General features: G+C 55.3%; 1 protein-coding gene across 1 annotated transcript in view; it reads left to right on the top strand.

Annotated features, from left to right (window-relative positions):
- Positions 1-11,657, top strand: part of PEBP4 (phosphatidylethanolamine binding protein 4) — a 230,009-nt gene extending 218,352 nt beyond the window's left edge. Inside the window, exon 7 of the mRNA XM_004270660.1 lies at positions 11,369-11,657. Within this exon, the coding sequence (XP_004270708.1) occupies positions 11,369-11,520 (152 nt within the window). The 3' untranslated portion in view covers positions 11,521-11,657. The remainder of the gene's footprint in view (positions 1-11,368) is intronic.
- The last annotated feature ends 6,353 nt before the right edge of the window (positions 11,658-18,010 follow it).

The following is an 18,010-nucleotide window of genomic DNA, read 5'->3' on the forward strand; positions in this document are numbered from 1 at the left end:
CTCTAGGCGCACAGGCTTCACTAGTTGTGGTACACGGGCTCAGTAGTTGTGGCACACGGGCTTAGTTGCTCCGAGGCATGTGGGATCTTCCCAGACCAGGGCTCGAACCCGTGTCCCCTGCATTGGCAGACGGATTCTTAACCACTGCGCCACCAGGGAAGCCCTCCCCCAGTAGTTTCAAATGGCATGTGCAGGCAGCTACCCCACACCACTTCTGCAGGTAATTGTACCCTAGAGTTGAGTCTGATCTGGGCAAGAGGGCCATGGAATGCCACCCTGCCGGTCTGTCTTCAATGGTCGTTAATTGCTCTGTGCCATCTCAGTGGTGGGGTGAAGACTTCCCTGGCCATGCCCCCTCCATTGGCTTCTCTGAACAGCCCTCCCGGCACTCTTCAGAGGACCCATTTCCCATAGCTTCCCAATGGCTAACCCAGGCTGCTTGGCCTTGGTCCTCCTACCACCAGAGCTGGGGAGCTGGGGAGCCCAGGACACCTGGCTCCTGCAGTGCCGATGCCACAGGTGACTCACCTGACCCCGTGTGGGCCATGCCCCCTCTCCGAGCCTTAGGTTTCTCTTCAAGAAAGTGGGAAATATAGCAATCCCTGTGCACTCTATGACCCACCCCACCTCCCTCCCCCCAGATGAGGGAAGGAAGAGAATGCGGAATGCACAAATGCCAACTTGGGAGCACAACGGGCACATCCCCCAGGCTGACAGGAGGGTGGGTGGGTGTCATCAGCCATTTCCTCTCACCCAGTGACCCTAACCAACCTCCACCCACTGGGAAGCCAGAGAAAGCACTGTTACAAGCCTACTGCCCCAGGCCCCGGAGGAGAGGAGGGGAGCATGGAGCCCTTCAGATGTGCTGAGCACGGGCCACCAATCACAGGAGGCTCTGGACTGCCCTAGAAGCGGAGTTGTTGCAACATTTCCACTGCTGAACCTTTCCCCAGGTGCCCCCAGCACCTTGCCAATCCGTAAATCTGTTTAAATGGCTCTGCCCAAGACACCATTTCAAGTGTGGATACAAAGAGAGAAAGGAAAGAAAAACGTATCTTGCCCAGGTGAAGATCAATTTCTCCAAGTCCCTGGGTCCCTGTCTCATCATGAAGCCCCTTCCGCCAGTCCAAGCACTGTGATCTCCGGGGGCTGGAAACTAGCACCTCAGCCCACGATGCTTCCCCGCACGTGTGGGAGTCGCATAAACTAGGGCAGTACCTCTGATCACCACGTTAAATGTCAGGGTCACAACAGTCCCCTGAAGGCGCCTCCGTAGGACCGAGTGCTCTCAGAGGGCGGGATGGAGGGGGAAGGAGCGTTAGGTGATGCCTGGAGGAGTAGTGAAAGGGGCAGAGGTGGAAAAGGGGCGTGTGCACCAGAGACCTTTTCCACCCCTGCCATGGCTCGTCCTCCTGAGCCATGGGTGCTTTTCCTATGATATCAACAGCAGGCAGGGAAGCTGGAGACCCATCGGGCCTGAAACTCATTATTAGTCCCTGTGGATCTTAGCCCAGACTATGGTTGGTCGTGCACTCCCATGGCCACCCCCCTTCCATCCACATGAAAACTTAGGAACCAGACTTGCCCCTGGAGTCCCTTTGGCTTCCATGCTGTTTCGTTTGCTGCCAGAAATGGAGATGATAAAATTATTCTCACGGATGAAAGCTCTGGCCGGGGTTCCAGCCATACCACGTGACGCCTTCCACGCGCCCCGTACTAAGGGCTTTGGAGAGAACACAATCCAGGGCACAGGGAAAGCTCCCTGCCTTCAAGAGGCTTACGATCTCCTTTGGAAACACTTAAATAATGATGCAGAGCGCCGTATAATTAAGCACTTAATTGCGTCTCTGGTTGTATGGACAACTGGAGATCACGTGGACTTAGGGACAGTCCTGTCCCTTCCCAGGATCCCTTTCCCTCCAGGATGACACACCCTCTTCAGCCAGGAAGAGTGAAAGGTATTTTCCTGCAAGGTGAGGATATGTTGATTTCCAGTCTCTAGCTAGTGATTTGACTTTTAAGCAAGTCAGCTAATGTCTCTGGGCCTCAGGTTCCTCCTCTAGAAAATGAGGGGTTGGATCTAGATGATCTACAAATCCACATGATCCTGAGGCTACCTGGAGGAGGCCGGGCGTGGGCCAGGAGGAGAGTGAAGGAAAAAGGGAGCTCTGGGCTGGGGAAACTGCAGAGGCAAAGATTGTTTTAAAAAGTGAGAAGGAGGCCCCCTGTGATGGTTATGAAAGGAGAAAGTGGGAGAAGGCTGTGGAGGATCTCAGAAGCTCGGCACAGCTGTGACTTTGGTGGGTGCCCTGGAGAGCTGCTGGAGATTGCTCGCAGGAGAAGTGACATGCAAAAGCCACTCTTTAGAGATGACGGCGCTGGAGTGGTAGGCAGGAGGGACCAGAGCGAGAGGACAGGAGGCCTCCAGAGGCCTAGAGACGTGTGGTGTGGATGAACCCAAGGGGCGACTGTAACAGCAGAAGCAGCCTATGCGCAATGGCGGAATTCCAAAGGCCTTGGCGGTCTCTGAAGCACCTGCACGGTGCTGGGGGGTCTCCAGCTGCGCCAGGCTGGACCAGCACTCAGGAGGCCAGGATGAGGAGCCCTGAAAAGAAGTGTGGACCCTGGGGCTTACTTTGATCTAGTTTTCTTTTTTTTTTTTTTTTTTTTTTTTGCGGTACACGGGCCTCTCACTGTCGTGGCCCCTCCCGTTGCGGAGCACAGGCTCCGGACGCGCAGGCTCAGCGGCCATGGCTCACGGGCCCAGCCGCTCCGCGGCATGTGGGATCTTCTCGGACCGGGGCATGAACCCGTGTCCCCTGCATCGGCAGGCGGACTCTCAACCACTGCGCCACCAAGGAAGCCCTGATCTAGTTTTCTTTCCATGGAGGGAGGTGGGGAGTCCCAGGGTATGCGTGCCATAGCCAACCTTGGTTAGGTGACCCCTGGATGAACGAGCAGGAACAACGTCCGGAGGCTGCGGGCGAGAGGTCAGTATGCAGGAGCCCAGCTAGAAGGGCACCCATGGAGGGTGGTTAACTTGACCCAGTCCTGTGGGGTTGCCTCTCTCTCTGGGACTTAGTCGTGTATGACAAGTTTAGGATGAGAAGGGAGCATGAGATTATTCTCATTGAACTTGTATGACTGTGTTGGGGGTCGGGGTGGGGGAGGTGGAATTGCTCAGAACCGGGGACTGAAGCCCTCTCCAGGATTCCTCTTTGTCCTGTGACCCCAGGATGACATACAAGGGGTCAGCAAATGGAAGATCTTGACATTCAAACTCTCACCATGTGACCTGGGACAAGCCACCTCACATCTCTGGGCCTCAATTTCTCCATCATCAAGACTAGGGGTTGGACTACTTGGTCTACCAGTGAATGACCCTGAACAGATTTGCTCCCAGCTCACCGAGCTCTCCCACCTTCGAGTTCTGCCAGACAAATTAGGGTGTGACTCACCCTACCAACCCCACACGCTTTTGAGTAGAGGTCTTCGATCAGATACGGGGCCGCCGGGACCACAGCAGGGACCTTGCAAGCGGATTTGGAGCCACCTTGCTCCTAGTTTACAAAATCCTGCCTTTCAAATCCACAGCTCCTTCCTCCCCGTTCCATTTTCCCCACCACGCTTGGCATGGTTCACCAATGCCCTCTGCGTTCAGTCAGATGACGCTAAGTGTCAAGTATGTGTGAGGCCCCGTTCTAGGCGCTATGGGTACAGAAATACATCCCTGCTGCCGTGGATGTATGGAGTCACCTGGTGTAGCTCTGCAGATACTAGGAGCTCACAGAGAGAGTGGAGGGAGATAGTCACATAGCTCAAGCATGACCACATCCCAAATGGGGGAGAACACTGAAGCCGACAGAACCTGAACTGGTGCCCTCTGACAAGGGCTGGCCCAGTTTCACTATTTGTCCCAAAGGCGACACTTCACCTTCCCAAATTTGGAGTTGTGGCATTATCTCGGGCCTGTAATACACTGGACTTGCACCCTCGACCTCCAAGTTAACTCCCCTCCCCCACGCCCAATCCCCCTGCTCCCGCCCTCCACACCCAAAGCCTAGAATAAGGCCTCTGGGCTCATCTGGGATTCACGATGTTTTCTCTACACATCTTCCTCACAGCAGCCTTGGATTTGTCCTCCAGACTTCCAGGTTCTAGAGGAACCAGCCGAATGCTTTGAGGGGCCATGTCTGAAGAGGGTCCACACTCACTGCGTTGGCTCACACCCTTCTGAACCACACGCTGCCAGGATGCCCACTGACTCCTGCTTCTTCATTCACGTCAACCTGCCCACCTTCTCACTCAACAGTTGATTTGCTTCTGCCGGCCGACCCGGGCAGAACGTTTTCCCCCTTGCCCCAAACCGGGACCGCCTTCCCACCTTCAGGACACCAGTCCGTGGCGCCTTTCAAAACTACGCCACAGGGCCACCTTCTCTCAGTCGGTGACCCTACCCTGCCCTCTCCTGCTCCTCTCACAGGCTCACAAAACACCCTGTTGTACGCCCTCAGTTACCTGCTTTTCTCTCTTCTGTATTTCTTTACATTTTTCTCTTGCCTGGGTCCCACTTCTACCATGAGACCAGAGAGATTCCTGGAGGGAAGAGCTCACCTCTATCTTTTCTTTTGTTGCTTTTAGTATTTTTTTTTTTTTGGGCTGTGTCAAGTGTTAGTTGTGGCACGGGGAATCTTTCATCGCGGCACGCAGGCTCTTCGTTGCGGTGAGGGGCTTCTCTCTAGTTGTGGCACGTGGGCTCCCTGACCAGGGATCGAACCCAGCGCCTGCACTGGAAGGCAGATTCGTTACCACTGGACTACCAGGGAAGTCCCCGAGCTCACCTCTGGTCTTACGTTCCCTTTTTTGCCACCTGTTTCTGGGCTCAGCCCACTGTGGACTTTATTTTTTATTTTTTTTAAAGATTTTTTTGATGCGGACCATTTTTAAAGTCTTTATTGAATTTGTTACAATATTGCTTCTGTTTTGTTTTCTGGTTTTTTGGCCCCGAGGCACATGGGATCTTAGCTCCCCGACCAGGGATCGAACCTGCACCCCCTGCACTAGAAGGCGATGTCTTAACCACTGAACTGCCAGGGAAGTCCCCACTTTGGACTTTGAATCAATGAGTGTTTGTATAGGGGACACACCCACGTGTGCCCATTCAAACACACACACACACACACACGCACACACACACGGATCTGCACATTCTCACATGCCACATTCACAAACACACCTCACGGTCAAGTTCCTTTAACACCTGCGTAGGCAGCCGCTTCTGTGAGCACCGTGCCCACAAATGACGATTTCGGTGTCCACACCCTCCCTGTCCCAACGCCGAGCCAGCGGGGCCGCGCACGCCCAGCCTCTCCGCCAGCCTGCCCTGCCCCTCCCGGACCTGCCCCTTGCCCGACCATGTGGGGTGGGCAGCACAGCGGCCACTGTTCGCCAGGGCAAAGGAGGAGACCGGAGCCCAGAACAGTGAGTGGCTTGCCTGACCGAGGGTCTGCAGTTAATAGCAGGTTCACTTCCTTCTGCTTTCCGGGGCAAAAGTCTCTTTGCAGCCGTTTCACCCACATTCCCTCTCCCCCAACCCCGACCACCAGATTTCTGGGCCCTGGTGTGGGGACGGAGAGGGAGAAAAGCTGTCCCGCTGCCTTGGGTGGCCTCAGCGACACACCCACACACCCCTCCCCTGGAGGAGGGCTGTAGCCCAGCGCCGCATGGGGACCACGAGTCCCGGGAGCTGTGGCCTGTGCCGTGCCTCACCTCAGCGCCTCGCCCAGGGGGATCACGAGCCCGCGTCACGCTCCTCGAGGGTGAGCCAGGGGAATCCCCTCCGTGCCACAACTCAATCCAGAAGCCTCTCGAAGGCTGTGAGTGAGCCCAGAACTGTGCCGCAGAGCCAGGGGAGCCAACAGGCCACGCCAGGCTCGGTCTCGCCTCCATAGGCTGGCCTCGGGGACCTGCAGAGGGACTGCTCCTTGCAGAATGGGATGGGGGAGCGGGGGCGGGCAGAGGAGGGTCCCTGGGCTCCGGACCAGGCAGTGAGAATCTGCTCCCCAGCACCACAGGCAGCTGAACTGAACAGCTTCTGGGCGAGCCACCCACCCACAGGGGTCAGAGAGGAGGGACAGGCGGAGACTTGCCACGCAGTGGGCTTGAAGTCCTGCTTGTGGCGTCTAAAGGCCTGCGGGGCACCGTGGGTGATTGAGATAAGGGGCGCCGTGGGGAAATGTTTGAAAGCACGGGCCGAGGGCGTGAAGGCAGCCGAGCTCCAAGCAGCGTCAACAGTAGGAGGCAGCACGCGGAGCGACCAAGGCTGGGAGGAAATCCACCAGGCCTGGTGGCAGTGAGGAGAGGCACAGTGCAGGCCAAGCAGCAGGGAAGGGGGCCCCGCCTGGAGACCAGCCCAACCCAAACACACACAACACACACAGACACAAACACATGCAGCCCACTGCCGAACAGCCCCTCTCCCGCCCCCCATGACCTCCCATGGTGGTTCACCTGGCCAGGCCCCAGGAGCCCCCGGGGCCCAGCCCCTGAGTCACCGTGTGGGCTTGTGTCAGGCAGCCCTCTTCTGCCTCCGAAGCACCCCACCCACCTGGCAGAGAGGGTAGGACTGGGGGCCTGGCAGCGGCCCAGATGGGGGCAGCTGTCAGACAGGCGCCCTGGCTAGGAACCGCCTGCCATCTCCACAGGCCCCAGGCAGCCCTCTTCCAGAACATGCCCCAGTCGATCCCAACATCAACTGCCCAAATCTGTATTGAACAGGTCATCGGGAAACCACAGAAAATCCCCAAATTTCACCCGCAACTCCAGCCAGCCGTCACCACCACCGAATGCTGGAATTGATAACTGGGGGCGAAATGGACCGTTTCGAGTCTCCACTCTTCTAGCTCCCTTCCCCACCCCTGCCCCCAGCCACAGGGCGGAGGGAGGAGGCCTGGGTGATCCACTTACTGGATAGTTAGGAATGGCACTTCCGCTCTCCAGCTCTCCTGGGTTCTCCTCTCCAGAGGAGCCGGAGGTAACCCCTCCCCACCTCGGAAAATCCCCCTGGCATCCCCCCGCCAACCTCACTCCCGCCAAAGTCAAAGTGGTCCCCTCGGCCCCAAGCCTCTCGAGCCAGCGGGATCAGCCCCTCAGCAAATAGCCTCCAGAAGTAATTGGATGTGATGGAACGAGGGCTTTTCAGCTCCTGAGTGGAAGTCTCTGGATGTCATTTAATGGCACAAAAAATAAAAGGCTCGGGCCTCCCGCCCACCACCGCCAGGACATCATTAATCTCAGCAGAAAGGCATCAGCACTCCCATCACCGCAGCCAGCCCCACGAAGCGTCAGACAAATTACAGACCTGAGCCAGGCGCTCAGCGGGACGCTTATTAGGCTGGTGTTCCGTTTTTATCTTTTCTTCAGGGCCACTGTCCCCTGCCAGGAAGCACTTGTGTCCCTGCACAGGGGGAGGGCAGGGGGAGGGCAGGGAGAGGCCAGGGAAGAGCCTGGCTGCCTTGGTTAGACGCAGCTCCCGGCCTGGGGTGACAGGGCGGCCCCAGGCCAGGCGCCGGGCACCGTGAGTCCCAGCAGAGGCTGAGGGGACCCATCCGAAGGCTTAGAACCCACCCCTTGTTCCCAGCTCACCCAAATGGGGGCCTCCCTCCCAGCGAGAGGGGGACGCTTGAGGGCCCACTGAGGACCAGATGACAAGTCAGGTGGGAGCAAGGACACAAGGGAACGCTGTCCTGTGCTGTTGGAAGTCTTAAGAGTAGGACTGCTGGAGAGACTCCAGGACCACTGCTGGGTCAGGACCTCGTCTGCCAGGGTTGCACGCTGTGCTGCTGGCTGAGGCCACCCTGCGAAGGCCTAGCTTCTTATTAGTCCATTGTTAATTGTCCTATATTATAAACTCGTAGAGGGCAGGAGTGGCGCCTGGATAAAGCCACCCTCCCCCATGCCTGGCAGACCCCGGAAGCAGCTGTCAGTGTTGGGGGGCCTGGATCCCAGGGTCTGAGATTTCCCTCCAGCTCAGAGCTTCTGAATTCTAGCCCAGGTGCTGTCTACCCAGCTCTCCCGAATCCTGGGGTGGCTGGGGGTTGCTAGACTGGGTGTAGCATCCCCTTCTCAGTCTCTTGGATACCTCTTAACCCTGATAGGCCCAATGGGAGTGGTCCAGCCCGTGTGATGAGCCACTCCCAAGCAGTGGTAAGCCAGCCCCACAGATCTGGGAGGCCGGGGGTGAAGAGATGAACTGTTCAGGAGCTGTCCCAGGGCCATTCCCGAACATTCCAGCCTTGCAGTCCCCAGGACTCAAACTTAGAGGATGAGTCTCTATGAAGCCTCCCTCCCAGTTGTTGATGACAGGGGTCATTCACCCCCTCCCAGTGTCTCGTAGAGATCAGGCTCAGAACACCCACTCCCCACGGCTTTAGATGAGGTGACCTAACTTCCCCTGCTCCCCGCCTCCGGGCCCAGGTCTGGAACATCTCTAACCTCTAACATCTTCCCCATCAGTACCGGCCAGTAAGTGAGCAAATGGCCTCTGCGTATGGCTTAGCTGGATGGAAGCAGCACCCCCTAGGGTTGTGCAGGGACCCACCTGCACATCATATGCGGTAACCCTGCCCTGAAGAGCCCAGGCCTCTGTGTTCCAGCCACTGGCTCAGGAGACACCCTCCTCCTTCCTCCCTGTGGCCGGAGGCCTCCTGCCACAGAGGCCTTTGAAGTGTACTCACCACTCCTGCCCTCATCCCAGGAAGAGCCCATCCAGGGTGGGTCCAGGGTACAAGGGGAGTGGCCCGAGCACAGGCAGCAGCGCCGCCCTCTTCCTGCATGGCAGCAGACCCCTGCAGCTCAGGGACCCGGGCAGTGCCGTACAGGATGGGGCTTTCCACAGAAAGCGGCGACCGCAAAAGCCACAGCCTCCAAACTCCTCGTCTCTCCCCACACAGCCCTGAGGGCCTGACTCACCCCTCTTCCTTCTAGAACTTGCACAGGGTCAGTTCCTCTTGCCCTCTGTGGCAGGAAACGGAGGTGTAAGGAGTCACGGCCAAGCCAGGGGAGGAGGCCGCAGAGGCTAGCAGCCAGGCGGCACTTGGGCCCCGTCTCCCGAGCGATGGGGCGGGCTTGCGGAGCTGCCCAAGGACCCCAGCGTTGTTGGAAATGGGACCCGGAAGCAGCTGCAAGGCCCCCCGGGCACTCCTAGCTCAATCAAGAGAGCAGACTGCTGGGAGAGGGGAGCAAGGTCTCCCTGGGTGCAGGGGATTTCTTTCCGTCAACTTGCTCTGATCTCGTGATGAGTTTCAATTCCCTCCCTGCCACCAGGTTCCTTCCTGCCCTGCTCCGTGGGGAAGGCCCCCTTGTCCCCGTGCCCGCCATGCGCCAGTTCACCCATGACCTTTTCCCTGGTATGCAGGCACACACACACGCACATATACAAGCATGCACACACACACACGCACACGCACACACACACACACACACACTTTCCCAGGGTCGTGTTACTACAATTCTTTTCCAGTCCGCTGGGTGCCCTGGGTGCAAAGGCCACAGCCAGGCGAGTACCTGCTCCCTCCTTTCTCCCTCCCTCCCTCCATCCCATTCTAGTGGAAAATCACCAGCATTGGGTCCTACAGCCCAGCAGCAGCCCATCCCATGCAGCCCTTCCCCCAAGAGAACTCCCGAAGCACCTATTTTCTAGGCCCTCAAAGGCCCAATTTGAATGCACAACCACATTCACAATTACAGCCAGATAAGACCTGAGGGAACCCGTAGAGGTCCTCTCCCCCATCCATGCCCCTGAGAAGCTTCCGCACCGGAACCTGGTCTTGTTTCCCAAACCCTGGGCCTCAGGCACCCTCAGCACCACCATCCCATCTGTGCACTAGGAATAAATATAGTCTCCCCTTGTGAGGATTAAGTGAATATGTGTGGAGTTCCTAGAACTGTGCCTGGCACATAGGAAGCACTATATCCGTGTTATTGCTATTATTATTATTATTATTATCATTGTTTTGTTTCTTTGGTTTAAAAATTGTCCTCTCCTTGAGACAATCTTTGAAATGCAAACAGCTGGGGGTGTGGGAGGGGGGCAGGTAGAGGGGATTTGCCTTCTCCATTGCTAAAAATGGAGGTGGGTGTAGACCAAGGACCACAGGTGGGTAAAGGGGCGGCTCAGGGAGGAATCTAGGCTGCCAGCCCCTCACTTCCTGCTCTCCGTGTGTTAGAGATTACTGTTCTCCATTGGTTCAGGCTATATCAGCCACTGTCTAGCTCTACTCCAGGCAGGCTCTACCCCTAGTACTCCCTCCAGCCAGGGAAGGCTGCTAGATTTTAGGGGAAAAAAACCCAGGGGGCGGGCAGTGATGGTGATAAATAAATAAATAAATACAGGATGTCCAATTCAATTTGCTAGTATAAGTATGGCCCAGGCAATATGTGGGACATACTTACACTAACAGAGTATTCGTTGCTCCTCTGAAATTCAAGTTGAACTGGGCAACCTGTATTTTACCTGACAACCACCCACCGAGGGTGCCTGAGGCCCAGGGTTTGGGAAACAAGAGCATGGGAATATGCCTCTGACTGCCTCCCTCAGCCTCTCCCCCGTGCCTGGGGCCTCGCTCTCCTTGCCCTGCTGCTAGGCCTGTTCACACTTGTCCCAGAAGATGCACCTCCCCCTATGCCCCTGTGTTCTCTTCCCCCGAGGAGGGCCCCTCTGACCTGGGCACCCACTGGACTTCCCCAGGGTCCAGGCCGGGAATGTCTCGCCCACACTCCGCTCCCCTCCAGGATCCAGGTCTTCAGGGCAGGGAGAAGCAGCCTGGCCCTATGCCCTGCCTCTCACCTCTGCCACAGCCAGGGAAGGAACCCTGTCGCACAAGGTCTCCTGGGACGCCGGGGGAGGTGGCCGGGCTTCTGGGGAGGAGATTGGAAGAACGGCATAGACGCTTCTGCCAAGCTCAGCCCCGGCAACTGGGCTGACCAGGTATGAAGAAAAGAAGCATTCAGGCCTCAGTCAGGAGAGCCTGCAGGAAAAGAGGGGTGGGTGGAGAAAATGGGCAGCCAACCTGACTGGGCATTTCCTTTCTGCGTACGAGTGAGAAGGCAGAGTTCTGCCAAATAAAGTCCTGGAGAAACCGACCAAAGGCCATCCCCGTTGTCCTCCAGGAAGCGTCCTTCCCAGACGCTGCTAACATCCAGAGACTGCCCCTGCAGCCAGGAGCCAGAGGGCACCCCTCAGACCGATGGCCACGGCCGCCTCCTCCTCTCTCTGCTCCCCACAGCTGGCCTCCCTCTCAGGCCCCTTCCAGCTCTGAAGTCCACGGTTCTCTCTCACTACTTCCCTGTGGTCTGTTTGTCCTTCCAGGCTCTTGGAATATGGACAGATTTCTGAGCCGCTTCCACCTGGGCGAACCTGAAGCCAGCACCCAGTTCATGACCCAGAATTACCAGGACACGCTGCATCACCAGGCTCCGGGAGGAAGCAGTGAGCCCAAGGACAAACCTGAACCGAGATAACTGCCCGCCAGACCTCAGGCTTCACGTTGCAGGTGTGTGCACAGTACTCACCACCCGTGGTCTGTGTTTGGAACCCACTCCGGGTATGAAACCCTTTCTCTTCCGAATAAAAAAAAAAAAAATGATCCAGGGCTTAATGGCTGGATGTTCTGTTTCCAAACCTGTCCTCCTTCTAAAACCAAGAGGAGGAAATCAATTGATGTTCAGCACTGGGGCCTGGGGCATTCCTGTAAATGCAAGTGGAGGGGGGGAGGGTGGGAAGTGGGGTGGGAAGGATGGACAGGCGGGCAGGGGGATCTCTAGCCCTGAACGATCACTGAGGCACCGTGTGACCTTGAGCAAGTCACTTATCCTCTCTAAAATTCTGCTTCCTCAGGTGTGAAATTGAGGAAGAAGAGGCAGGGGGTGGTTGGTTTATCACCATGGTCCTTTCCAGCTCTGACATTCATTTAACAAACATTGTCAGCACCTGGTATGTGCCTGACCTCCTGCCAGGTGCTGGGGTGACATGTATGACCAGGGCAGGCCCAACAGGAGGCTTGCTTCTTGGAGCTTCCAGACTACTACAGGAGGGCAAACTTTATCAGATGACCACAAGCAAATTCCAGCAAATGTGGCAAGTGTTCTAAGGTGTAAAGGCAACGCGCTTTGTGATGGGGGGTGGGGGGTGGTAAAGCTCAAAAAGCCCTCTTCTTGGGCTTCCCTGGTGGCGCAGGGGTTAAGAATCCGCCTGCCAATACAGGGGACACGTGTTCGAGCCCTGGTCTGGGAAGATCCCACATGCCGCGGAGCAACTAAGCCCCTGCGCCACAACTACTGAGCCTGCACTCTAGAGCCCGCGAGCCACAACTACTGAAGCCCCTGCGCCTAGAGCCCGTGCCCCACAACAAGAGAAGCCACAGCAATGAGAAGCGCGCTCACCACAACTAGAGAAAGCCCGCACGCAGCAACGAAGACCCAGGGCAGCCAAAAATAAATAAATAAATAATAAAAATAAATAAAAGAAGGCTGCCTGCTGACTTAAAAAACAAAAACTCTCTTCTTCCTGAGGAAGTGATGTTTAACTTCAAGGCTGAGAAGTGGGGTAAGGGTGAATGATGAGTGGGGACAGGGGGCAAAGAGGAGAAATGACACCTCCAAGCCCCCGTGGCTGATGGGGGCAATGAAAGGCCAAAATCATGGCCACCTGGACAGATAGACAAAGACAAGAACAAGCCAGGCCTTGCAGCCATGTTCACGTTTTGGACTCTACCCTGAAAGCGCTGAGGAATTGTGGAATGATAAGTAGACTGGAGGGGAGAGGGGGCGTCATCTGACTTATGCTTTTAGAAAGCTGTGAAGAAACACCTTGGTGTCTGCAAGGAAGGGATTTTCAGCGTCCTGACTGCCCCTGGACGTTCTCTGAAGGTCTCTTGGCTTTCCCACCCAAAACCCCCTTAGAGGCACCTCTCTGCTATGGTCTCATTCATAGGCTAAACTCCCCTACCCTCAACTCCAGTCCCCTCAGCCCCACCCCTACCCCCTCAACAAGCCCCTCTGCTCAGTTTCCCTCCGAGAGTTAATTACTCCCCACCTCCTTGGCTAGAAAACAGCAAGACAGGTGACTCATGCATGCAAAGTGCCTGAGATCCCCAGATGAAAGGGGCAGGCCGCACCTGGGCCCAGGGTTATTACCTTCCTAGAGGCATGCCCCGCATTAGCTGGAAGGCAAGGGGCCCAGGCCAACCCCTCAGCCCAGCCCAGCACACTCTTGACTAGTGGGAAGATTTTAGTGACGGGTATCTGAAGAACACCAGGAGGTGGGAGATGGAGTTTGTGATGGGAGGGGATTGGATGGTGCAGCCGCCCCCCTACTGCCCCACACCGATAGATTCAGCTCCCCGCCCAGGTGATGGACAGCAAGCTCTTATGCTACAGAAGGGCCTTTGACGCCAGTCCAGGCAGCAGGAACTCCCTACTCCCTTCTACGCCACCAGGCAGGCTTGTCGGCAGAGCTACAAGAAGCAGCAAAGGAAGGGTCCCTTTGCAGTGTCATGGAAGGCAGCCCTGGAAGGGACTCTCTGAGTGTGTGTGAACCTCCCTCTCTCTGGGCCCTTCTCCCCGCAGCACCCACCCCACCGGACCCGGAGTGTAATTGGCAGCTCCGGTCGGTGCCCAAGGCCAGCATAAATAGCAGGTCAGCTTCCTAGAGCAGCCCCAAATCGAGACACATCCTCCTCTCTTCTGCTTTTAATTCCTTGTGGCCAGCATGTTTATTTTGGGTGAGGAAAAAAAATCGGATGTTTATCCTTCGAGGAAATTATCGGCTTGCTTTCCTTCCCTTTCCCCCCCCTCCTTCCTTTCTTTTCCCCTGGTGTTTTGGGCTTTTAGTTCAGCTGCCAGAGAGACCCCCACCCTCCTGGCCTCCAAACTTGAAAAAAGAACAAAACTAGCCCAGGCTCTAGGCTGAAGCCAGCCCTGTCAGACGTCCCTGAAAGCCACAGAGAAGGAGCTCCCAGTGGCCGGGAGGGGAAGCCTGGAGGCCAGGAGACCTTGGGGAAGCCCCCCTGAGTCAGCTGTCTGCCTGCAGAAGGCTTTGGGCCTTGTGCCCCTTTTCTTTCGCTGCCTCCTCCAGGAAGAAACAAAATGAGCATGTAGATTGCTTCGAGACAGCTGACAAAGCAGCTAAGAAAGGGAGTGTCAGTGACCCCTTTACAGGGATGAAGAGAATTGATAGAATTATCGTCATCATCATCATTATCACATACCATTTGTTGAGTGCTATCTGCACACCAGGCACCATGCCAAATGCCTGACATGTGGCATCTCAGTTAGTGCCTTCCTGCCCAGCTTTACAGCCTACCGGGGCCTTCATACATATTCTCTCATCCGATTGTCACAACTATCGAATAATGTAGGTGTCATGATTCTCATCTTACAGATGAGGAAACTGACATTCCGATAAGTTAATCTTAAGATAAGATAAGAACCTAATCCCTGTTCTGTAACTAGTAATGGTAGAATCTGGTGTTAACTCAAGCCTTCCCACTCTCAGTACTCACAGGTAAAGGGTACTCTAATTTTGCTCTCTGGGTTACATAAAATAAAGGCCAGACATTCTATTTATTCAGAAGCCAGGTAGGCCAAGAAGGAAGGCTGGAGGTTCCAAAAGAACTGAAAGGGAGTCTCCCCCACGTGTCTTCCCTGAACCCAGCTTCAGCTATTCTAGACCAAGTACAATTTGTGGGGAGGGCCAGCCCCTGGACACTCACAGCAATGGCCTGGCCCAGCTCAAGGCCATTACCACCCAACTCAACCTGCTCAAGGCAAATACCCCAACAGTTTACCACCCTCAATCCCCTCTCCCTCCCAGAACCTTACCTGTGTAATAACTGCTAAAAAAGAGATGGAAAAGGATATATAGGAAGACTTCCCAGTGATGATGATGGTGATGGTGATGATGATGAAGATGATGATGGTGGTGGTGGTGGTGGTGGTGGTGATGATGAAGATGATGATGGTGGTGGTGGTGATGGTGATGGTGATGATGGTGGTGGTGATGGTGATGATGATGATGGTGATGATGGTGGTGGTGATGGTGATGATGGTGGTGGTGGTGGTGGTGATGGTGATGATGGTGGTGGTGGTGGTGGTGATGGTGATGATGATGGTGCTGGTGGTTATGATGGTGGTGGTGGTGGTGATGGTGGTGATGGTGAAGATGATTATGATGATGGTGATGATGATGATGGTGATGGTGATGGTGGTGATGGTGGTAGTGATGGTGATGATGATGGTGGTGGTGGTGGTGATGATGATGGTGGCGGTGGTGGTGGTGATGGTGGTGGTGGTGGTGGTGATGATGAAGATGATGGTGGTGGTGGTGATGGTGATGGTGATGATGGTGGTGGTGATGGTGATGATGATGATGATGGTGATGATGGTGGTGGTGATGGTGATGATGATGATGATGGTGGTGGTGGTGGTGGTGATGATGAAGATGATGGTGGTGGTGGTGATGGTGATGGTGATGATGGTGGTGGTGATGGTGATGATGATGATGATGGTGATGATGGTGGTGGTGATGGTGATGATGGTGGTGGTGGTGGTGGTGATGGTGATGATGATGGTGCTGGTGGTTATGATGGTGGTGGTGGTGGTGATGGTGGTGGTGATGGTGAAGATGATGATGATGGTGATGATGATGGTGATGGTGGTGATGGTGGTAGTGATGGTGATGATGATGATGATGGTGGTGGTGGTGGTGATGATGGTGGCGGTGGTGGTGGTGATGGTGATGATGGTGGTGGTGGTGGTGGTGATGATGAAGATGATGATGGTGGTGGTGGTGATGGTGATGGTGATGATGGTGGTGGTGATGGTGATGATGATGATGATGGTGATGATGGTGATGATGATGATGATGATGGTGATGGTGATGATGATGGTGGTGATGGTGGTAGTGATGGTGATGATGATGATGATGGTGGTGGTGGTGGTGATGATGGTGGTGATGATGGTGATGGTGGGTTCAAGCGTTAGGGCTGAGCACCCATGGGATAAGAAGAAAGCTGGCTAGATGCACGAGGTGGTAAATTTTTTTTTAATTTATTTAAATAATTAATTTATTTTTGGCTGCATTGGGTCTTCGTTGCTGCGTGCGGGCTTTCTCTACTTGCAGTGAGCAGGGGGCTACTGTTTGTTGCAGAGCACGGGCTCTAGGCATGCGGGCTTCAGTAGTTGTGGCACAGGGGCTTAGTTGCTCCGTGGCATGTGGGATCCTCCCGGACCAGGGATCAAACCCATGTCCCCTGCATTGACAGGCAGATTCTTAACCATTGCACCACCAGGGAAGTCCCAAGAGGTGCTAAAATTTGAAAAGCACAACTTTTCTTACTTAGCACACCTAAGATCACAGAGTCTCTACCACTCGATAGCTCTTTGACTTCAGGCAACTTACTCAACTGTTCTGGACCTGTGTTTCAACTGCAAAAACAAAACAGCATAATGGGAGGGAAATGTAAATAAGTGCCTTCCTTAAAGGTCTGTTGCAACGGTTAGATGAGATGGCATGGAAGGCACCCGGCACAGTGCCTGGTGGGCAGGCTGTTCGGTACCTGTGTGTTTTCCTCTCCTTCCCTGCCTGCACCTCACCTGCTCTGCTCCCCATCTCGGCTGGAGCAAGCAGTGAGGCCGAGGGTAATGGGAGCACTCACCCTCCCCAGACAAGAGTCCTTCCCAAGAGACCCATCCAAGCGTCAGCAGCCCCAGGGAAAGGGCCACCTGGCAAGGGAGCCTCTAGCCCCAGCCCAGCATGCCCCTCCCAAGCTCAGCAAAAAACTGGGTGGCTTGGATCAGGAAAGACAACCCAGTTCCCTAGCAACTAACAAGCACTTCCCTGTAAAGACAAAGACCCTTCACTCAGAATGCCCCCTTCCCCCCCTCCTCTCCAGGTATCTGATCTGTTTTCAGGAGTGGGGCTCAGGGCTGCCCACTACCCCCAGGAGGTCTGAGGGCCTTTAGCCCCACCCTCCCGGCTGTCCTGATATTACCTGCAATTACCCCATAGCACCTTTCATCCTGGCACTAATTAACTTTCCCATTACCCCCGGGAGCTGCTGGGAGACACGCGAGGTGCACATACACACACACGCACACACATACACACCTGCATGCACACACATACACAAATCCCCATAGTTCCCCTGCAGAGACCCCCACTCCATTTTAGAGACCAGGAAACTAAGGTTAGAGAAAGAAGAAAATTCCTTGAGGGTTCTCATCCTCCTCCTGGGTACTTGGAAGCAGAAATAGGAGCTGAAGAGGCTGGCTTGGGGAGAGGAGGGGACAGGGTCCCTGGCAGTCCTTGGGGGATGAGGGACCAGGAAGGAGAAAAACCTTTGGAAAGGGCAGATGAAAACCATGCCAGGACTGAGGTCTTGGGTCTGAGTACCACCTTGGTACCACCAAATGCAAGCCATCTCGCTTAACCCAGAGAGGGCATTTCAGAGAGAAAAAAAGGAAATATTTCAGTCGAAAAGTCGAAAGGAAGAGAAACAGTCAGAAAGAGAAGGAAATAGGAAAGAAGGACACGGTCAGCTCGTCTGATGTAGCTGAAAGAACCACTGACCAGGAGTCAAGACCTGATTTTAGCACCAGGGCTACCATTCACTGCTGTGTGACCCTGGGCATGTCAGCTGCCGTCTCTGGGCCTCAGATTTCTCATCTATAAAATAGTTTGGGATGGGTGCTCTCAGAGGCCCCCTCCAGCTGAATGTTCTACAGTTCTATATGGCTATTTGGGGGCATGGTAGAGAAACCATTCAGGGATCCTAGCAGAGGGAGGACGGAGGGGCACATGGGCACTCAGGCACAGAGGGTAGAAATATGACTCGAGAACCTCCTGACCCGCCCTGAATGAGGGCAGGACACAGAAGCGCCCTCTTTATTCCTCAGGAGCTGGAGTCCGCCCCACTGGCATAAGTCAGCTGTGCAGGAAGCAGAGGGCTCA

Source organism: Orcinus orca, chromosome 6, assembly GCF_937001465.1.
Source record: "Orcinus orca chromosome 6, mOrcOrc1.1, whole genome shotgun sequence".
In the NCBI taxonomy this organism is placed as follows: domain Eukaryota; kingdom Metazoa; phylum Chordata; class Mammalia; order Artiodactyla; family Delphinidae; genus Orcinus; species Orcinus orca.